The 19,650-nt window shown below is 35.7% G+C and overlaps 1 protein-coding gene across 2 annotated transcripts; it reads left to right on the top strand.

Annotated features, from left to right (window-relative positions):
• The first annotated feature begins 836 nt into the window (after window positions 1-836).
• Window positions 837-11,539, top strand: LOC149543069 (putative methyltransferase TCM_000168). Of its 2 annotated transcripts, none has more exons than XM_089797994.1 (4): window positions 837-1,212; window positions 1,312-1,692; window positions 1,837-2,112; window positions 11,425-11,539. In XM_089797994.1, the coding sequence occupies exons 1-4, from the start codon at window positions 1,144-1,146 to the stop codon at window positions 11,509-11,511; spliced, it is 813 nt and encodes a 270-aa protein (XP_089654120.1). In that variant the 5' UTR covers window positions 837-1,143; the 3' UTR covers window positions 11,512-11,539. The 2 variants fall into 2 exon arrangements, with proteins under 2 accessions (XP_089654120.1, XP_089654119.1); XM_089797993.1 differs by lacking the exon at window positions 11,425-11,539 and adding an exon at window positions 3,184-3,624 and having other exon boundaries at window positions 838-1,212.
• The last annotated feature ends 8,111 nt before the right edge of the window (window positions 11,540-19,650 follow it).

Genomic DNA, 19,650 nt, shown 5'->3' with positions numbered 1-19,650 from the left:
AATTCCTTGCCTCACACTGGCAGAACTCCGACAACCTCCTAATTTCTCCCGCTGATATTTCTCACTGCTATCCCTGCGCTAACACTGCGCCCTTGCTAACACTGTTCTCCAAAACACTTCTTCACTGTGCCCTTGCTAACACTGCAAGACTGTTTGCTAACACTGCAAACTGCTTCACCAAAGCTTCTCCCTTGTGCCCTTGCTAACACTGCAAGACTGTTTGCTAACACTGCAAACTGTTTCACCAAAGCTTCTCCCTTGTGCCCTTGCTAACACTGCAAGACTGTTTGCTAACACTGCAAACTGCTTCACAAAAGCTTCTTGCCTTTTTCTCCAAATGCCCCCTAGACCCCTTTTTATACTACTCTCGTTGGTAAACCAACGACCGAGATTAAAACAAACCAACGGCTGAGATTAAGACAACTCAACAGCCAATAATAGAATTGGTTGCAAGGTGTCCAAAAGGGAATCTCTAAAATTAGTAAATAATAACCATTTACTAATTTTTGGCAAGTGGACAAACAGCTGTCCAAACCACCCATAAATACAACCGCTATTCATAGATAAAGACGAACAGCTGTCCAAGCTACTCATAAATAGTGCTGCTATTTCCGGATCAGAAATAACAGCTGTCCAACTAACAATAATTAACACGTTCCCCCTCACATCCAGCTTTGTAGAGAAAGTGTAATTGAGGAGAGAGAAAAATTAAATTTCTCACCAACCACAAATTGCACTTTAAATTGTGCACAGATATTGTAAAGAAAATCTAACGACAGAACCCTGAATGTGCACTTTAAATTGTGCACAGACATTGTAAAGAGAATCTAACGGCAAGCGAACCCTGAATTTGCACTTTAAATTGTGCACAGACATTGTAGAGAAAATCCAACGGCAAGCGAACCCTGAATGGTCGTTGACACGCTACAGATCATAGATCTGGGAAGTTAGACCAAATTCTGTCCAACTCAAACCTGTCAAGTCATCATTAATTCTTGCCCTCTCAATCGAATGGTCCGGATTGCTTCGATGGTCGTCTAACCTAGTATTTCTTCCAAATCAGCTCATTCTCTCCATATTGGGAACGCCTGCTGCGTAATTAATTAGATTGTTCAAACCCAGCGTTCCAAAGCCAAACGAAAGATGGAGAAAGTCTTTTCCATGAATGCGGGCAATGGAGACTGCAGCTATGCTCAAAATTCCACTCACCAGGTTTGATATATTTTGTCCTCTGCACCGATGCCATGTTTTTCTTTGACTGATGTTACCTATGACTCACCCAATTGGATCTGGATCTGGTCTACGATGCAGAGGAACATAATATTGAGAGCAAAGCCATGGCTGGAAGAAAGCATTCGATCCTGGAAACCCATATTCGAGTGCGAGACACTCTGTATTGCAGATCTGGGTTGTTCATCGGGGCCCAATACACTCCTCGCCACTCAAATAATCACATCAGAAATCCGAAACAAATATGCCCACAAAGGAATTAGGGTTCCTGAGCTTCAGATCAACTATAACGACCTTCCATCTACTGATTTCAATACGCTTTTCAAACTAATATTCGCTGCCCCGCCGACGCAAGGATGTTATTTGGTGGCGGGAGTCCCTGGCTCCTTTCACAGCCGACTTTTCCCCTCCCGCAGTCTCCATTTCGTCCATTCCTCCAACAGCCTTCACTGGCTCTCGCGGGTAATTTCCTTTCCTTTAATAACAAAAGAGATATTAACAGATGTTAGGACAAAAGGGATTAATATAGGAAATCTTGTGAAACGGAGTTGAATAACATGACCCTTTTATATGCATTTACAAACTCACCGAATTTCGTGTGGACAGGTACCCCCGGAGATAGAAGATAGGGAGAGCAAGTGGTGGAACAGGGGAAGAATACACATATCAGAGAAGGGGCCTGCGGAAATTGGAGATTTGTACTTCGCACAATTTCAAAAGGATTTCAATGGATTTTTGAGGGCACGGGGAGAAGAAGTGGTGGAAGGAGGGCGGATGTTTCTACTGATTTCTGGGCGCCCAAGTGTGGACAGAAGGCAGCCTCATCTCCTGACCTTCCTGTGGGAAACTTTAGGGTTTGCCATTAAGGATTTGGTCTCTCAGGTTTGTCTTATATTGTATGGGACAAGTTTATACAGAGTATTTGTTTTTATTGCGCTGTTTCACATTTTATTAGTTTGGACTTTAAATCCTAGAAAAACAGAAAAGTCTTGTTGAAATATTAAGAAATGAATTTGATGGATATTTTGATTTTTTTTTTTTTCATAAAACCTACTATCATATTAGGTTATGAATTTTAAAATTTGTTTTTTGGTAAGTCAATGACATCACAAGTGAAAGATTTCATAATATATATGTCTTTATGCTTGCACACATTCTTTCTATTCTCCTATTTACGTTATATTTGTATATTCCTATATTTTCATGTACCTATCTATTTTTTCATCTCTCTCATTTTGTCTTTTACCTCTACTTCTATTTTCCCCTCTCCATTTCTATTTGTGGACATCTCTCCATCATCTCTCTTCATATATATATATATATATATATATATATATATATATATATATATAGCTTCTTTCATCTACCCCTCTACTTCTATCCAATTCTCTCTCTCTCTCTCTCTCTCTCTCTCTCTCTATCTATATATATATATATATCTCTCTCTCTCTCTCTCTCTCTCTCTCTCTCTCACACACACACACACACACACACACATGCAAATATAACATAATCTATTGGTAATACAACTTTACATCTTTGTGATTTGGAGATTTTGATTTAGTTATGATTTGATTCTTAAAAGTGGGTGCATTTTTTATTCAAAGCTATCACTTCTCCATTGATACCTCTGTTGCATAAACAACAAGTTATTTCTAATGATCATGCAATTGACCTCATGTACTACTCAAGTTTATACATAAAAGAAACCAAAGGTTTCGCTAATTGACCTTCCACACTCCTTCAACATACCTATTGCATATCAAGGTGCAATTGCTAGTTAATTAAAATATATTCAATTATTTATGATCAAATTTACTTAGGTTTGAGTTTCTTATCTACTAAAAGCCTTATTATAAAAAGAATTTTCTAAATGATACTTACATATATTCATTTTTTACAAACATTGAAATATTATTTTATTCTCAACTTTTAATTTGTTATTCATTGTAGGGAATTATAGAAGAGGAAAGATTAGATTCTTTCAACATCCCAATTTACAATGCCTCTGAAGATGAACTAAGAAGTGCAGTGTGCAAAGAAGGCTCTTTCACTATTGTGGGAGTTGAATTCATGATTGGTCGTAGTACAGATAAGTTTGAAAATAAGTGTGATGATAATGAGAAGGGAAAATTATTTTGTAATCAAGTGAGAGCAGTTGTAGAGAGTTTAATTTCATATCATTTTGGAGAAAGGATGGTGGAAGTTATCTTCAATAGATATGTAGAGATCCTTGCGGCCAACATCATACAACTCGAAGAAGAATACATGAATAGAACATTTAGAATTGCATTGATACTTGAACGAAATTTCTCCATATGAAATATTCTAGGAAAGATTAGAAGTTGTCGACTCTATTAGATTTTAAAGAAATACAATAGAATAATTACCAAATTGTTTGATATTCAACGTATAACTTACTATTTTTATTTTTATTTTTTGTAATCAATAGCCATCGGCCAGATGTTTTTTATTAATATTTGAAACTTATTTAAAACCCATCTCACTAGGGGCTTTGACATAAAAGAGTCGGGTGTAATCTTGCCCCCCAAAAATAAGATAAATATTATATGATTTAATTTGTTTGCAAAATATCTTGTTTTGCTTATATGGGTGATGTAGACGTAGATGTCATGTTTACATTCTTTGTATAATTTTAATTCCATTTCCAATTCAATTGTAATAAGAAGTAGACGAGTCATCCTTCCTTCCAATCTTGAATCAACTCCTTTCCCACTAATTAACACTACTTTACTATATTTGTATTTTCTTGGCATCCCATTTCTTAATCTATCTACAAATATAGTAAGATTTCTCTTTCCCAATACGTTGGTAGCAATGGAAACTCTACATTCTAGACATTCAATGTACACCTGAAATCTAAAAATTAATGTAAATTTGTATAGTTAAACTTTACCATGTATATAATGTAGATATGTATAAAGTAACTACCATGAAAAAGACTAATCAATTAAATCATCAAGATCAATAACATATCAATGACAAAAAAGATCAATTTTTTATTATATTAATAGAAAGAGAATTCATCGATAACATATCAAGCAACGGTCTTTAGTATACTTATAAGTTCACAAAATTATACCTTCAACAACAATAACAATATTTTTTTATACTACTTGTAACTCTAAGAACAAATTCCTTACTCCTCTCTTAAAAGCCACATAAAATATATTCAATTATAAGGAGAATTACAAGTTTTAAGCAACTTCTAGTGAGGAAAAAAATAAATTTAAACTGTGGAGGAAAGAGAAAGTGATGAAAATTAGAAGCAGAAAAATTAAAATAAATAAAAAATGGAGAAAAGAGGGAAAAGACATTTAATAGGTGGCATTATTAAATGTAACTTGTGGCTAGAGGCTTTATTTAATATAACTTGCTAAGCCAACCTGTAGCTTGAGGGTTTATTTAATGTAATTTGCTAGTGGCCAACTTGTGGTTTGGTTTAGTATAAGTAGAGGGTCTTGTCTTGTCATTATTTATCATCCAGTTTGGAGAAGAGGATGTGGAGGAGGAGCGAACTTTGAAGAGTTAGTAGCTGTGGCTTGGAAAACAAAGAGATTAGTGGGCTTGCGAGCACAAATTGAGATTTTCCTTGGAGGTTTCCTCTAGAGTGTGGATCTAGACTAGCTAGAGTTGGGATTGGATCTTGAGGGATCTTGCAGAATTACTATTGTAATTGTTTATGTATTTGGCCATAACCCGAAAGGCCTTAGAGCTGAGCATGTTGGATGTAAATCTTATGATTATATTATGAGAATTGACATTATTTTGGATCTAATTATCTGTGTTATTATTTATTCTTCAGTTGTGTGGTTATTTGTTGGGGGCTAGGACATCTCCTTTGGGGATTCTCCTACCTTGCATTGCATCAAGTAGTATCAAAGTGAAGGTTGTTTCTAAGCACGTAGATAGATTGTCGAAGTTGAGGTAGTTTGAACCAAGACCTTGGTAGGATATGGAAATGGATTTATGGTTATGCGGATGGAAGGTTGATCTTGTTTGAGAAGATTAATCTGTTGGTGATTTGTTGCAAAGGGTTTGCGAAGATCTTGGAAGATGACTCTTAAGAGGATTGGGCCCTGAGCTGATTGTAAATCTTCATGATATGGTGGAGAAGAGGTTTTCATAGATGTCTACTTGATTTGAAGCTAGATTGACCAATCGAGTTAAGGAAGGAATGGTTGAATTTCGTAGAGATTTGTGGAGCTGGAGTCTACCGATTTAGAAGAGATTTGTCTGGCCGGTTAGAAGACTTGTTCGAGAGAGAATATGGCATCACAAGGTCGAGGTGGAAGAGTTTGGTTTTGTTGATTAGTTTGTGGAGCCTGATACAAAACTTGCAAAAAAAATGGAGGTTATTGTTGAGGATATTCCTAATCTGTTGATGTTGGAATGGAAATTGATTTTCATGATCAGTTGGTTGAGTTTGACATGGAGATTGCAAAGCACTTGATCATGGATGATCTAGTTGTTCCATTTATTCTCATGAGAGATGGATTCATTTTGAATCACTACTCATGAAACATGGGTCAATGAGTTTGACTCAAAAAATTACACAGTTAAATCTTGATAGCAATATCACAATTTGACTTGCGGTGGAAACTATCTCCTACGTATCAATTGATGAGCTTAAGGGGCTTTCTAATGAATGGTTCATAAGGCACAACACTTGGTGAAGGTTTTACAAATGGGGTTGCAAGCTTTAGGTTTAACCATGGAGGAAACTCCGTAGTTAAGTGCGCTCAGGCTGGAGTAGTATTGGGATGGGTGACCTCCCAGGAAGTCCCGGTGCTTCACCCCTGTGAGCATCACCTAGATCCAATGAGTGCTAAGTGTTCCATTTATTCTCACGAAATATGGATTCATGTTGAATCACTACTCATAAAACATGGGTCAATGAGTTTGACTCAAAAAATCACATAGTTAAATCTTGATAGCAATATCACAATTTGACTTGTTGTGGAAACTATCTCCTACTTATCAATTGATCTAGTTGTTGTTGGTGGTGACTTGTACGTTGCAAAGCATCTTGTTGTGAAAAATGAGACCATTGGTGTTGTGAGTTTGGAATGTGTTGGCGAAGATCTACATATTGCTACTGATATAGAGCTTTTTGTTGTTGGTGTGGATTTGCTAGTTGCTAATGTGGATGAGGGTTTTCTAATGAAACATTATGTTCAGTTTGTTCTTGGGAGTGAGCATGTTGATTGGATGGTTGAGATTCTAGTGTTTAATAGAGTGATGCAGATGTGGATGATTTGCATATTGGTATTCTTGCCTCTGTTGGAGTGGAAACCTTTGGTGAAGATGAAGATGGTTGCAGATATTTCTTTTGGCATCAAAGTGTGAGACACACTTTTCTATCTACCTGGGGAGTTTGATGCTAGAGCATCTTGCATCAGAAAATAAAGGAGGAAATAATTTTTTATTTTTATTTTTTCAAAAAAAATGGAGGAAAAAATAATTTAAATTGTGGAGGAGAGAGAAAGTGCTGAAAATTAGAAGAAAAAATATTAAAATAAATTAAAAATGGAGAAAAGAGGGAAAAGACATTTAATAAGTGACATTATTAAATGTAACTTGTGGCTAGAGGGTTTATTTAATGTAACTTGCTAGTGGCCGACTTGTGGCTTGGTTTGGTATAAGTAGAGGGCCTTGTCTTGTCATTATTCATCATCTAGCTTGGAGAAGAGGATGTTAAGGAGGAGCGAACATTAAAGAGCTAGTAGCTGTGGCTTGGAAAACAAGTAGATTGCTTGGTGGGCTTGCGAGCACAAGTTGAGATGTTCCTTGGAGGTTTCTACCAGAGTGTGGATTTGGACTAGCTAGAGTTGGGATTGGATCTTTAAGGATCTTGTAGAATTACTATTATAATTGCTTAAATGCATTTGACAGTAACTCGGAAGGTCTTACAATTGGGCATGTTGGATGTAAATCTTATGATTATATTTTGAGAATTGACATTATTTGGGATCTAATTATCTGTGTTATTATTTATTCTTCTGATGTGTGGTTATTTGTTGGGGGCTATGACATCTCCTTTGGGGATTCTGTTGAGATATTGGGTGTTGCATACATTGCATAATATTGTTATATTTTATTTATTTTAATTTTATTATGTAATTTTGCACCTAGATGGACGTGCAACATGTAAAGATTCCCATGGGATATAATTGATGAGTTATATTGTAACATTGTGATAATATTTCATGTAATATTTTAATAAATGAGAAAAAAATTAAATGCCTAATATTAAATGTAGGGTCAATGGATTAGGTAGCACATGGTTTATGTAATACCACTTGGTGGTTTTGTGAGACTTACTACTATATAAGTAGCCACAAGGGTAGTTGGTGTGAGTGTGAGAAGATAGAAGACAAAAAGGGAAAGAGTTGAGCAAGACAAAGCTTGACAGGTTAGCCAAGGGAGCATTTGTGAAAGTTGGAAGCATGACATGGGATGTGTGGATTTATGTTTTTTCACATAAATTGCTCGATGGTGGCTATAGCTTTGAAGGCTTCCATGGTTTGTATTGCAATGGTATTTTTGTTGAATAATACATGGTGATGGATGCTTTTGGAGGTTGTTCAATGAGGGTTTCTCAGGGTATATCTTGTGTCACAAATTTTGTGGGTATGTTGTCTATTCTCTTGTATGTGGATTTCAATTACATATTTATTTCAGAACTATTATGAGTTATGTGTAAATGGTTATATTATTTCTTGCAAGTTTCTTTACAAGTGGTATCAGAGCTAATTTTTTATTATGACCTTAGATTAAATCCATAGGAATGCATGAGAAGATAAAAGAAAAGGCAAGATATATGAGTTGTTTATTGCAGATTTGAGGATTTTAGGTTTGCTGTTATGATGTGATGTTGGTAGATTTTGGGCATGTGAAATTGTTGGAGAAAAAGGTTTTTCGGATGTTACAATTAAATGAGAGGTTTAGGGGGAGCTTGTTGAAATGACCTCCTAGGTAAAAATAGAGCTCACCATTAGATCCAGATCAACATTTTCATAAATTTTGGTATATAATATGCCATAGTTTGGCCATGTTCAGAGGAAATGAAAGAGTTTTTTAGTTTCAACCCATGATGGCCATCAAATTTAATACTATCAAAATTTTTATCACAAAAAAAAAAAAAAAAATCGTAGTGAAAATGGAAAAAAAGATTGTCGTAGTAAAGTGATCATAACTTTCTCTCAAGATATCAGATTTCAGACTTCTTATAGGCATTGGAAAACTAATTCAGAGCATTACAACTTAGTATATGTTTGGTTCTATGATTTTGATATTTTGTCAGGTTTTAAGAGCTCAAAAGTTAGATTTTCTATGTTTTAAGCACATATTAGGGCATAAATTGGGCATACAGAGATTTTGGACTTCGAGTAGTCAATAAAAAGCTCTTAAAAAATCCTACACATTAGTTCAAATTTAGTGTAAGTTTGGCATGATTTATTTGGTGATATATTAATCTAAATAGTTTATGATATATATTGACTATGGTAACATTGTGAGTTTATGACATTGTATATTTTTGGAGATTTGGATTTGATGTCATTGTATACTCGTTCATATTTCAGATTGGTCTCATGGTGATATAGTTATCAATATTTTGGTTTGGATATTTATGATGACTCTTTGGGTCTACAAGTTGTGTAGTATTGTAGGTAGTCTATACTTACATGTTGCATTTATGACTTGGATATGGGTTGTCTTTGCCCATTGATTTTTCATTATTAATGCATAGTCAAATTGGTGGCTTGGATTTGGGTTGTCTATGTCCTAAGTCACATGATTTGCTAATTTTTCTTCATGTAGAAGGGATGAGATATTGTTACTAGGTACTGTAATGGTGGAGAATTGTGGTTGACTATTTTATGCTGATAGATTGGATATATTGAGAATCAGATGTTTGGTTCAGGGATGTGATCATAGTGCCATGAATTTTGGCATGCCATGATTAGCTATATAGGTACATCTTTGATGTTCATTGGCTTGAATTTCTGATTTGGTTATGGTGGAATATTATCTTCTTGGTTGAGGATCATGGTTATTTGATTTCTTTTGAGGAGCTCATGATGTGTACTTTGAGTTCTTTGATAGTTTGATGTCTTAGTTGATTCTCATGGCTAGAGGATAGTTTTCATCATGATGTCGTGGATAGCTTGAATAAATGGTTTAGTGGAAGCTTGTGATAGTGATGAGGTGATAGTGTAGGATTAGTTCCAAGTTTTCTTTGTATCTTATTAGTTTGGAGATCTTTGTATCACTTGGTACTGACACTTTGGTTGTGTGAGTGTAGACCTAGCAGATCTTCATATAGGAGATGGATTTTATGATGCCATAGGTGACTTGGTACTATATTTATTGAGTGTTTGCAGATGTTGGAGGTTTGTCTTAGATCTTGTTGCTGCAAAAATGTCTTTGGCATTTTCATGGTGCACTTGGTTATCTTCATGGTGTGTAAAGATGGTTAGATCTTAAGGACTCATGAGCTTCTTCGTTGTCTTCATTGTGTGTGGAGATGGTTCTTTATGGTATGTGGAGATGGTAGCATCTTGAGGACTCACAAGATTCTTGGTAAAGGTGTGGTTTATGCTTTCATTTGACATGTTATCCTTGGTATTAGGATTGTTTCATTTTTTATGTCACGGTATACTCTTGATACACGTTTAGAGTTAGTGACATGTTATAGTATGTTCATATGGAGCATGTTGCCTCTTTTGAGATGGTTAGATCATGTTGTCATGTTTATGTTCCTAACGCCATGATTGAAACTTTGACATTGATCTTGGTTTTAGTTTCTTGGTATTGAGTACATTGATTATAAGCTTGATACTTCATGATATTGCTATGTTGCATTTTGAGTTGGCATGAATTGATTGGTTACAAGTGCTCATGAATAATTAGAGACAGTGGTGATGCTAATTTCTCTTGGATTGGAGTTGTTGGGACGATTGATGGTTTCAGCAGGAAGTCCGACAGGCATTCACCTGATATGGACTTGAGAGGAGATTTTTCTTATATGAGTCTTGGTTGGAGACTTGGATATCTTGATGAGCATTCTCATTCCCCACTATTGGTTTACTCAACGGTTTTCTACTTGAGAGGTATAGCCCATTGTTTTCTCTCAGGTGCATTATATTTATGCTTGTATTTCATGGATATGGATCTTGAGCTATGGTACATGAGTTAGTTCTGGAGGGTTCATTTGAGAGATGGTTTAACATTGGTTATCTCCATTTGCATATTGTGTTATGTTGGTTGAGTTTAGGAGATGGTTTTATATTGGGCATATTCTTTAGTTTAGGAATAGTTTTATACATTTGATCTTCTTGTGGGAGGCTTACATCTATGATTAATTATATGGTATAGTTTGGGTGTTGTTGTGGCTTCTTGGTTGGGGTTTTATGGAGGAAATCATACTTGCACAATTTAAATCTAGAGATGTGTGTAGAAAGACATGATACATGTTGTGATTTGCATGGTTTCTCTTTGGTCTTAGTTATCTTCTTAGATGTTTGGGTTTTCTTACATTGTATTTGAGATTGGTTAGAAATTGTGATCATTGGTTTGTGCTCATGTATGTCATGTGAGAGATGAAATGGTTATTCTTATCTCTTTCCTCTGTTGCTTATGGAGCGCTTGGGAGATTGTTGGAGAATTGTAATGAGAATAATTCTTGTAGGTTATTGGTTTATATATTGTGGATGTCCTTAATACTACATGGATTCACTTGTTTGAGATGTTGTGAGTGGATTGGTTATATTTTTGACATTATCTTTTGCAGTGCGAGCTTCTTGTTATGTGTGTGGCAGGTATTGCTCTTGAGGCTTGTGATTGCAGGTTACAAATTGGATATGTTGATGATGTGAGATTCACTTGGTATACCTTTGGAGGTATGAATAGTTGTATGGGTTTGACATTTTCTGCGGGTGCTATTTCAGCTATGGATATTTGACAACTACAGATACATGTGATTACATTTGGATCAGGTTTTTTTTTTGTGCTTGACATTTCAGTTGGTATAAGATTTTATGATCTTTTAATGTGACAGATTGTGTGGCTTTCTCTTTGGATGGCCTCTATATATGTCCAGTGGTAGTGGCATAATAGGAGGTGAGATCATTCATGTTTGAGATGCTAGATACTTTGATTTTGTTGCAGGTTTCAGGATGGAGTACATGGTGTACTTTGACCCATGATGGTGGATGTGCTAGGAGGGGTTGTTTCCTTGTTTATTTATGTGGCTAAAAATTGACCCTATCCAATGTATACAACAAGTGGGAGATTGTTGAGATGTTGGGTGTTGTACACATTGCATAATATTGTTATATTGTATTATTTTAATTTTAATATGTAATATTGCACTTAGATAGATGTGCAACATGTAAAGATTCTTATGGGATATACTTGATGAGTTGTATTGTAGCATTGTGATAATATTTCATGTAATTATTTAATATTAGATAAAATAAATTAAATGTCTAATATTAAATGTGGGGTCAATGGATTAGGTAGCACAATGTTTTAGCACATGATTTATATAATACCACTTGGTGGTTTTGTGAGACTTACTACTATATAAGTAGCCACAAAGGTAGTTGTTGATGTGAGTGTGAGAAGATAGAAGACAAAAAGGGAAAGAGTTGAGTGGGACAAGGCTTGACAAGTTAGCCAAGGGAACATTTGTAAAGGTTGGAAGTATGGAATGGGATGTGTGGATTCATGTTTGTTCACATAAATTGCTCGGTGGTGGCTATGGCTTTGAAGGCTTCCATGGTTGTATTGCAATGGTGTTTTTGCTGAATAATACATGACGATTGATGCTTTTGGAAGCTTCTCAATGAGGGTTTCCCAAGGTATATCTTGTGTCACAATTTTTGTGGGTATGTTGTCTATTCTCTTGCATATGGATTTCAATTACATATTTATTTTAGATCTATTATGGGTCTTTGGAGATTGTATTCTAGTTTCCTCATACATCATATCTTTTGAGGATTCTTCCTACTAGTTGGGGAGCATTCTCTACTACACCTATGGCACCACTTCTTCCTACAAGGAAGAACATCATTCAATTTTCATGGTGCAACATCTTCAGTCATCAAGGAGCTTCTTTCATGGGTGTGCATTCATGATTAAGGGGAGGATACATTGCTTCTCTTCCCATATCTTCCTATAAGGATGATTCATTGTCTTTGGGGTTTGATTCACTTTTATACACGAACATGTTACCTTTTTTGCCACCTTCTTTTGGGCATCCACCAGATTGGCTTGTGGCATCTGCATTCATCAAGGACTTGTCAACATATGAGTACACTTTAGAGGCAGCATCCATAGCATACTACATATGGATTCCTCATCCATCTTCCTATCCACAATGGGAAGTATACTTGCACCTATACTTGGTGTATCTTCTTCCTAAAGGGATAAATGTTGTTTGTAGGCATTGGATACTTTTTTGTCTTCATGACATCCTTGTAGGAGATTATTCAATACAAGGGAATACAATCATGTATTTTTTCTTATGGGGGATATATGCTTGTACATGCATGATGTATGTGGGGTCTTGACTACTCCATGTACTACTTCATCTCTCTTTTTAGAGGAGTTTTTTCCCATGAGGTTTTCCCTCCTTCTCCGTTTTTAGAGAGATTGCATTGTATATAGAGCATTGCATTTGTACATGGGCACCTAACATAACCTAGTTGCTAGGACCCACATTGTATCTTGCATTTAGCTTTGTGAGCTTAAGTGCATTCCCCTTAGTTGCACTTAAGGGGAGGGCTAGTGTAAATAATTAATTATTATTACACTTAAGTTTACTTATGATAATGCATTTTTATATTAGTTGTCATGTAGACACTTGGGAATATGCATAGTCATATGAGTTGTCTTGTTAACAACACAAGACTTAGCAACTTATTTTGAGCACATGGTGTTTACAACATCTCTTTATGAGATACACCTATGTAAACTTATCCTCCCATCATCGCACAAACTCATGTGCTCAATGGAGGATAATCCACTCTTGGTGGACATGTGCTTAGTTGTGATGTTTATCTCTTTGTTGACTCCTAGTCATTCTAGTTGCCTTTATATATAGGCACTTCCATGATGTATTCATCCAATTATCTCATATTCAATCATCTGATATCCATTTTCATTTTATCATCATTTATCTCTCTTGTGCTATCTATTGAGCTTCTTGATCTTGGTGTTTGATTATTGCCTTAGGCAAATTCTTATATGGTATCAGAGCTATACTAAATTCTTACAAAAATTGACAAAAACAAGATAAAAATAGAGTTTCAGTGAAAAGTTGAGTTTAAATCTAAAAATGAAATAAAAAGATAACTAAAATAGTTAGCTTAACTTTGCATAAATAAAAGAAGGCAAGTTAAGTGAATCATGTGTCATTTCTATAAAAAGAGAAGTTGTTGACTAAGCTATCTATATAAGATAGATTAGTTAACTACCTTATCACTCTAAATTAGGTAAGTGAATTATGTTTCCACCTCCCAATGTATTTGATCAATAGGAAGTGCATGGTTCAAACTTGGCTCTAACTCATACTTTGGACCTATAAATCCAAAGCTTCAAATCCTCGTTTCTTAAGTTTAATTGAAGTGTTGAAGTTGATGAAATATCAACCCCACAACTCCAAATAATCACTTGCATGCAAACACCTATCACAGAAAGAGATAAGCAAAAGCTATGGAGGTTGAAATTCCCATATCCATAAATGAGACATTCTTGATGAGCAAAAAAATTAATTTCTATTATCAAAAGTGAAATAATGAATTATTACAAAGAGAGATCATCCTTATAAAGGAGATCGAAAACCTAAAAGGGTCTAACATAGGTTGCATCATAATAATTAATAAAAGAATTAATTATTAGATACTTAAAGTTTAGCTTAAGAAAACTAGAGTTAATTAGGAAATATCTAATTGCTCTAACATGCCCCCCCTCCCCCACCTCTTAAGATAAACTTAGGGAGTGGCTAAAAACTTAGAAACTACTACAGAAAGTAAAGTTGGGTTCTGACAAGAGGGCCTGATGAGGTACCCAAACACAACCAAATCTCTGAAAAGAGGAGAAATAGAGAAAACCACATGGAAAAAACCCTACTTCAAAATGTTAGAATTCTTTAGAATAATTGAGAGGGGGGGGGGGGGGTGAATCAGTTATCCAAGGTCCAATGATGTCCAATACAACTTTTTCTACAAATTCATAACTGAAATTATCGTGCATGCAATTGAACATTAAATAATCATGAAAAGTAAACATGCATCACACCATAACCCTAAGGATTTGATAACCCAAAAAACTTCCAAGAATAAGAAGGTAAAACTAGAGTGGGGATGATACCTACAAAATAACTGCGCAATTGATTTCAACCACTTCTGATGGTTTGCCCTATTAAAGGCCTACCCTATTAAGGACTACATCACATTGTTAAATGTGACCTTGTTAAAGGATTTAAGAACATTCAACTTAGAATGTCACCCTGTCAAAGGATTTACATAGAGCTGTTAGGCTCACCCAAGTCCATGGGATTTTCAGTCACCTCAAAAGAATATTTCATCCCTCTCTAAGGATCTCCTATCCTCCTCCTAAGGATCTCTTTATCTTTCTCTTGAGGATCTCTTTGTTGTTCTCCTGGGGATCTCTTTATCCTTTTCCTGAGGCTTATCCTCCTGGCTGTTAAGCTAACCTAGCAATGTAGGGTTTCAATATCTAATACAATGCTAAGAAAGTATTAGAAGGGTTTTGACCTGACAGAGATTGCAATCCTAACTGTGCAAATTTCAAATCACTTCTTCAGTTCTCTTCTTTGCTTGGCTTTCCTCCTTTGGAGTGCTGACAGCTTGTTCACCCTTCAAGATCTGTCTCCTTGAGTGCTTCCACTCGTTATGCCAATGCTCTCTCTGGTCACTCGATCAATTCAGAGTCTTGATGCTCTGTTCTTACTCCTTTTGGCTTCTTCGCATGATCACACTTATGACCAACTCCCTCTCATGCATGCGCACTTGATCTCTGACTTGTAACTCCTTATATAGAAGTTCTTTTCTTGATTTTCCGCTCAAATTTCCCTCTCCAACTTTAGGGTTTCAATGGATTAGGTAGGATACAATGTATATGTTCCATATCTTGTTTCTATCTAGAAACTTCATGATAAATCCATTAGCATTCGCCAAAAACGTTTTACATAGTGTTCAATGCCACTAGCTCATCATTCTAATCTTCTATCTGGTTCACAAAATTCTAGATAACTACCATGTTGGCTCAGATCTGGCGAATCTTTGACTTTTCAAAATGATGTAGCAATTCGACATCATTGGTTTACTAATGCTCGGCACCTTCTGTGTTACTCGGCTTCTTAATATTATTTACTAGTGCTCGACACCTTCTATATCTTGCTCGACACTTGTATTTTGCTCGGCACTTGAAGATCACTCAACACACACTAAAGTTGAACTTGCTCGGCTTCAACTGAGAATTTGTTCGGCACCTAACTAGAACTTAGTTAATCCTTACATCTTTGATATGTCTTAGTGTGTCCATCCTCTGTGTCTTAGAGTATGTCATCAATACATTATTTCATCAATGGCTTAGCTAATCCTTGTACTTCATTACAACATCATAACTTCAACCTTTCTCCAGGTACTCTAGTTACATATTATTGATTGCCACCTCCTTGTCAATCAACCAATTGATAGTATTTGGATCACTTAAGAAATTGTTATTCCTGCAAGTAGCAAGTTTGACATCAATGACAAAACAAAAATTGAAACATTCTTTACCAATTCCATTTCTCTTCATTCATGATCTTTTTAATCATTTCCAACAATCTCCTTCTTTGGCATTGATGGCAAACCAAACTGATCAAATGATTAAGTTGATCAACTTAGTTACCACCAAAATCTGAATCCTTTGTTTTGCTTCTCCTTCTAGGTTGCTGCTGTATCCTTACTCTGTATTCCTTATCCTTCATATATATCTCCCTCTTACTTTGTTTTGATCTGTTTCTCCTATATCTCCCTCTTTGACATAAATGCCAAAGATGTAGCATCTTTAACATGCTAAATAGAGGCTTTGCATCTTCATATTTTTCTCCCTCTATCACCATGCTTGTGACTGATCTAGAGTTTCTGCTTCCGTTGTCATCCTCTGCATCACACTTCTGATATTTCAATGATCTACTCCTGTTGATGCAGGGCAGTTTCTATGTTGCTTTAGACTGCTTGAGTTAGGGGTATTACCCCCAACTTGCTTCTAAGATATTCATAAGCATCCTTGGGCAATGGTTTGTTGAAGATATCTGCAATTTGTTCCTTTGTGTGAATGTACTCCATCTTCACTTGTTTGTCTTCCACCAATTCTCTGACATAGTGATACTTGATTGCAATATGCTTGGTTTTTGCATGCATTACTGGATTCTTGGATATGTTTATAGCACGTGTATTATCACAATATAGTATCACAGGTTTGGTTACTTCTTCTTTCATTCCTTTTAATAGATGTTTAAACCACACAATGTTTGTGCAATTGACTACTGTTGCCACATATTCTGCTTCTGTAGTGGACTGAGATGTGCATGCTTGTTTCTTGCTAGTCCAAGTAACTATCTTTTTACCTAAGAATAATGCTCCTCCACTTGTGCTTTTCCTGTCATCAATATTGCCTCCCCAATCTGCATCTATGTATGCATTGATCTCAAACTTCTCATTCTTTTTGTAATATAAGCCAAAATCATTAGTTCCTTTGAGATACCTCATTATCCTTTTTACTATCATGAGATGATTTTCTCTAGGATTGGCAGAGAATCTAGCCACTATTCCAACTGCTAGTACTATGTCTGGTCTGTTGTGTACAACATATTGTAGTTTTCCAATCATGGATCTGTACATTGTTTGATTGACTTCAGCTGATTCATCATTTTAAGATAGCTTATGTCCTATTGCCATTGGTGTGTTGACGGGTTTGGAGTCTTCTAATCCAAACTTTTTGAGTATCTCTTTCATGTATTTTGATTGTGTTACAAATATGCCATGTTTTAGTTGATGTACTTGCAATCCTACAAAGAACTTGATTTCTCCAAACATAGACATTTCAAACTCATGTTTCATTTTGTCAGCAAAACTTTTGCACAATACTTCCTTTCCTCCAAAAACTATATCATCCACAAATATTTCAGATACAAGAATATCCTTACCTTCTTCTGATTTGATGTACATGTTGCTGTTATCATCAGTTCTTTCAAATCCTATTTGCACCAAATACTTGTGAAGTCTCTCATACCAAGCTCTAGGGACTTTCTTCAATCCATATAGAGCCTTATGCAGTTTACATACCATTAAGAAATGCAAACTTTACATCCATCTGATAGACTTTAAATCCTTTGAAGGCTGCATATGCCAGTAAGGTTCTTACTCCTTCCATTCTGGCAACTGGAGCAAAAGTTTCTCCATAATCTAGTCCTTCTTCTTGTGCATATCCTTTGCAGACTAATCGTGCCTTGTTTCTTGTGATTTCACCATTCTCATCTAACTTGTTTCTAAACACTCATTTGGTTCCAATCACATTCTTATCAACTGGTCTTGAGACTAAGGTCCATGTCTTGTTCTTCTCAATTTGTTCTATTTCTTCTTTCATAGCATTATACCAGTCATCATTTGTTATGGCTTCACTTACTGTTTTTGGTTCCATTTTGCTGAGCAAACATGTTTCATTTCTGAGTCTATTCCTTGTCATTGGTCCTGCCTCTTTGTTTCCAATAATTTAATCTGCAGGATGATGTCTTTTCACATACTTTGCCAATATAGGTTCTTTCCTTGTTTGCATGTTGTCTCTTTCAGAATCTGTATCCTCATGCATATTTTCATCAGGTATTTGTTCATTTTCTTCTTTTTGGTTGTTCTCAAAATCTAAATGAACATTTTCTGTATCCTGTAGCTCAGCTTCTGAATGTGTCTATTGTTCAGCGTTCACTATCTGTGACTCGGCAGATACCAGATTTTGCTGATTGTCATTCTGAGTTGCAACTGAACACCATTATTAGGTATACCTTCATAAAAGTATACAAAGGTCTTGTATTCTTCTGCTTTCTTGGTGTTCTCAACACTTTGAACTTCTGCAAGCTCATCAAATTTCACATTTTTGCTTTCTACTACTTTGTTAGTGTTACCATTCAGACACTTATAAGCTTTGCTTCTAGTAGAATAACCAAGAAATGTGCCTTCCTCACTCTTTGCATCAAACTTTCCATTCCTAGACTCCTTATATATATAGCATTTGCATCCAAATATTTTGAAATATTTTACATTAGGAGAATGCCCATACCATAATTCAAAAGGTGTTGCATTTGTACCTTTCTTGACTTGAACTATGTTGAGTGTGTAGACTGTAGTGCTTACAACTTCTCTCCAATACTTGAGTGCAACATCTTTGTCCATCATTAAGGTCCTGGCACAGTCAATAATTGATCTATTCCTTCTCTCTGCTATACGATTTTGAAGTGGAGTCTTGGGTGCTGATGTTTGCCTTTTAATTCCTCTTTCATTGCAAAATTCTTCAAATTCTCTTGATGTGAATTCACCTCCTCTATTAGATCTGAGACATTTTAGGCTCTTTCCAGTTTCTTTCTCAACTCTCGCCAAGTACCATTTGAACATTTGGAGTGCATCTAATTTTTGTTTCAGGAACATGACTGTCATCATTCTTGAATAGTCATCTACAAATAGCATTATGTATCTGCCACCTTTGTAGCTTTGTACTTCAATAGGACCACACAAGTCAGTATGAACTAGCTCTAATGCTTCTTTTGAAGTATAAGTCTTGCTTTTGAAAGTTGACTTGGTCATCTTTCCTAGTTGGCATTATTTGCACATGATGTTATCAGGCTTCTTCAACTTTGGTAGACCTCTGACTTTCTTCATTTTGCTGATGCTTATCAGATTGTCAAAATTTATATGACATAGCCTCTTGTGCCATAACCATACATCATTAGTTTGAACAATAAGACAAGACGCATCGTCCATGTCAAGATAAAACAAATTACTCTTAGTCTGATCACCTTTTCCTAATAAACTTCCTTGAGAATCATAAATCTTAGCAACTCCTTTTTCAAATTCAACCTTACACCCTATGTTGCCTAGCTGTGAGACACTTAACAAGTTATAATTCAGTCCTTCAACATAGTATGCATTATCACATGATATCTTTTCAATAAGCTTGATACTATCTTTCCCTTTGATCTGACATGGTGCACTGCTACCAAATCTAACACTATTTCCTTCATATTGAATAAAGGTAATGAACTTACTTTTGTCTCCAGTCATGCGATGAGAGCATCCGCTGTCTATGATCCATCTGTCATTTTTGTTC

This window comes from Cupressus sempervirens, chromosome 8, assembly GCF_028749045.1.
Source record: "Cupressus sempervirens isolate cs-2001-9-10 chromosome 8, ASM2874904v1, whole genome shotgun sequence".
Classification (NCBI taxonomy): domain Eukaryota; kingdom Viridiplantae; phylum Streptophyta; class Pinopsida; order Cupressales; family Cupressaceae; genus Cupressus; species Cupressus sempervirens.
The sequence above is the reverse complement of the archived record's forward strand: the minus strand, read 5'-3'. Positions and strand labels throughout refer to the sequence as shown.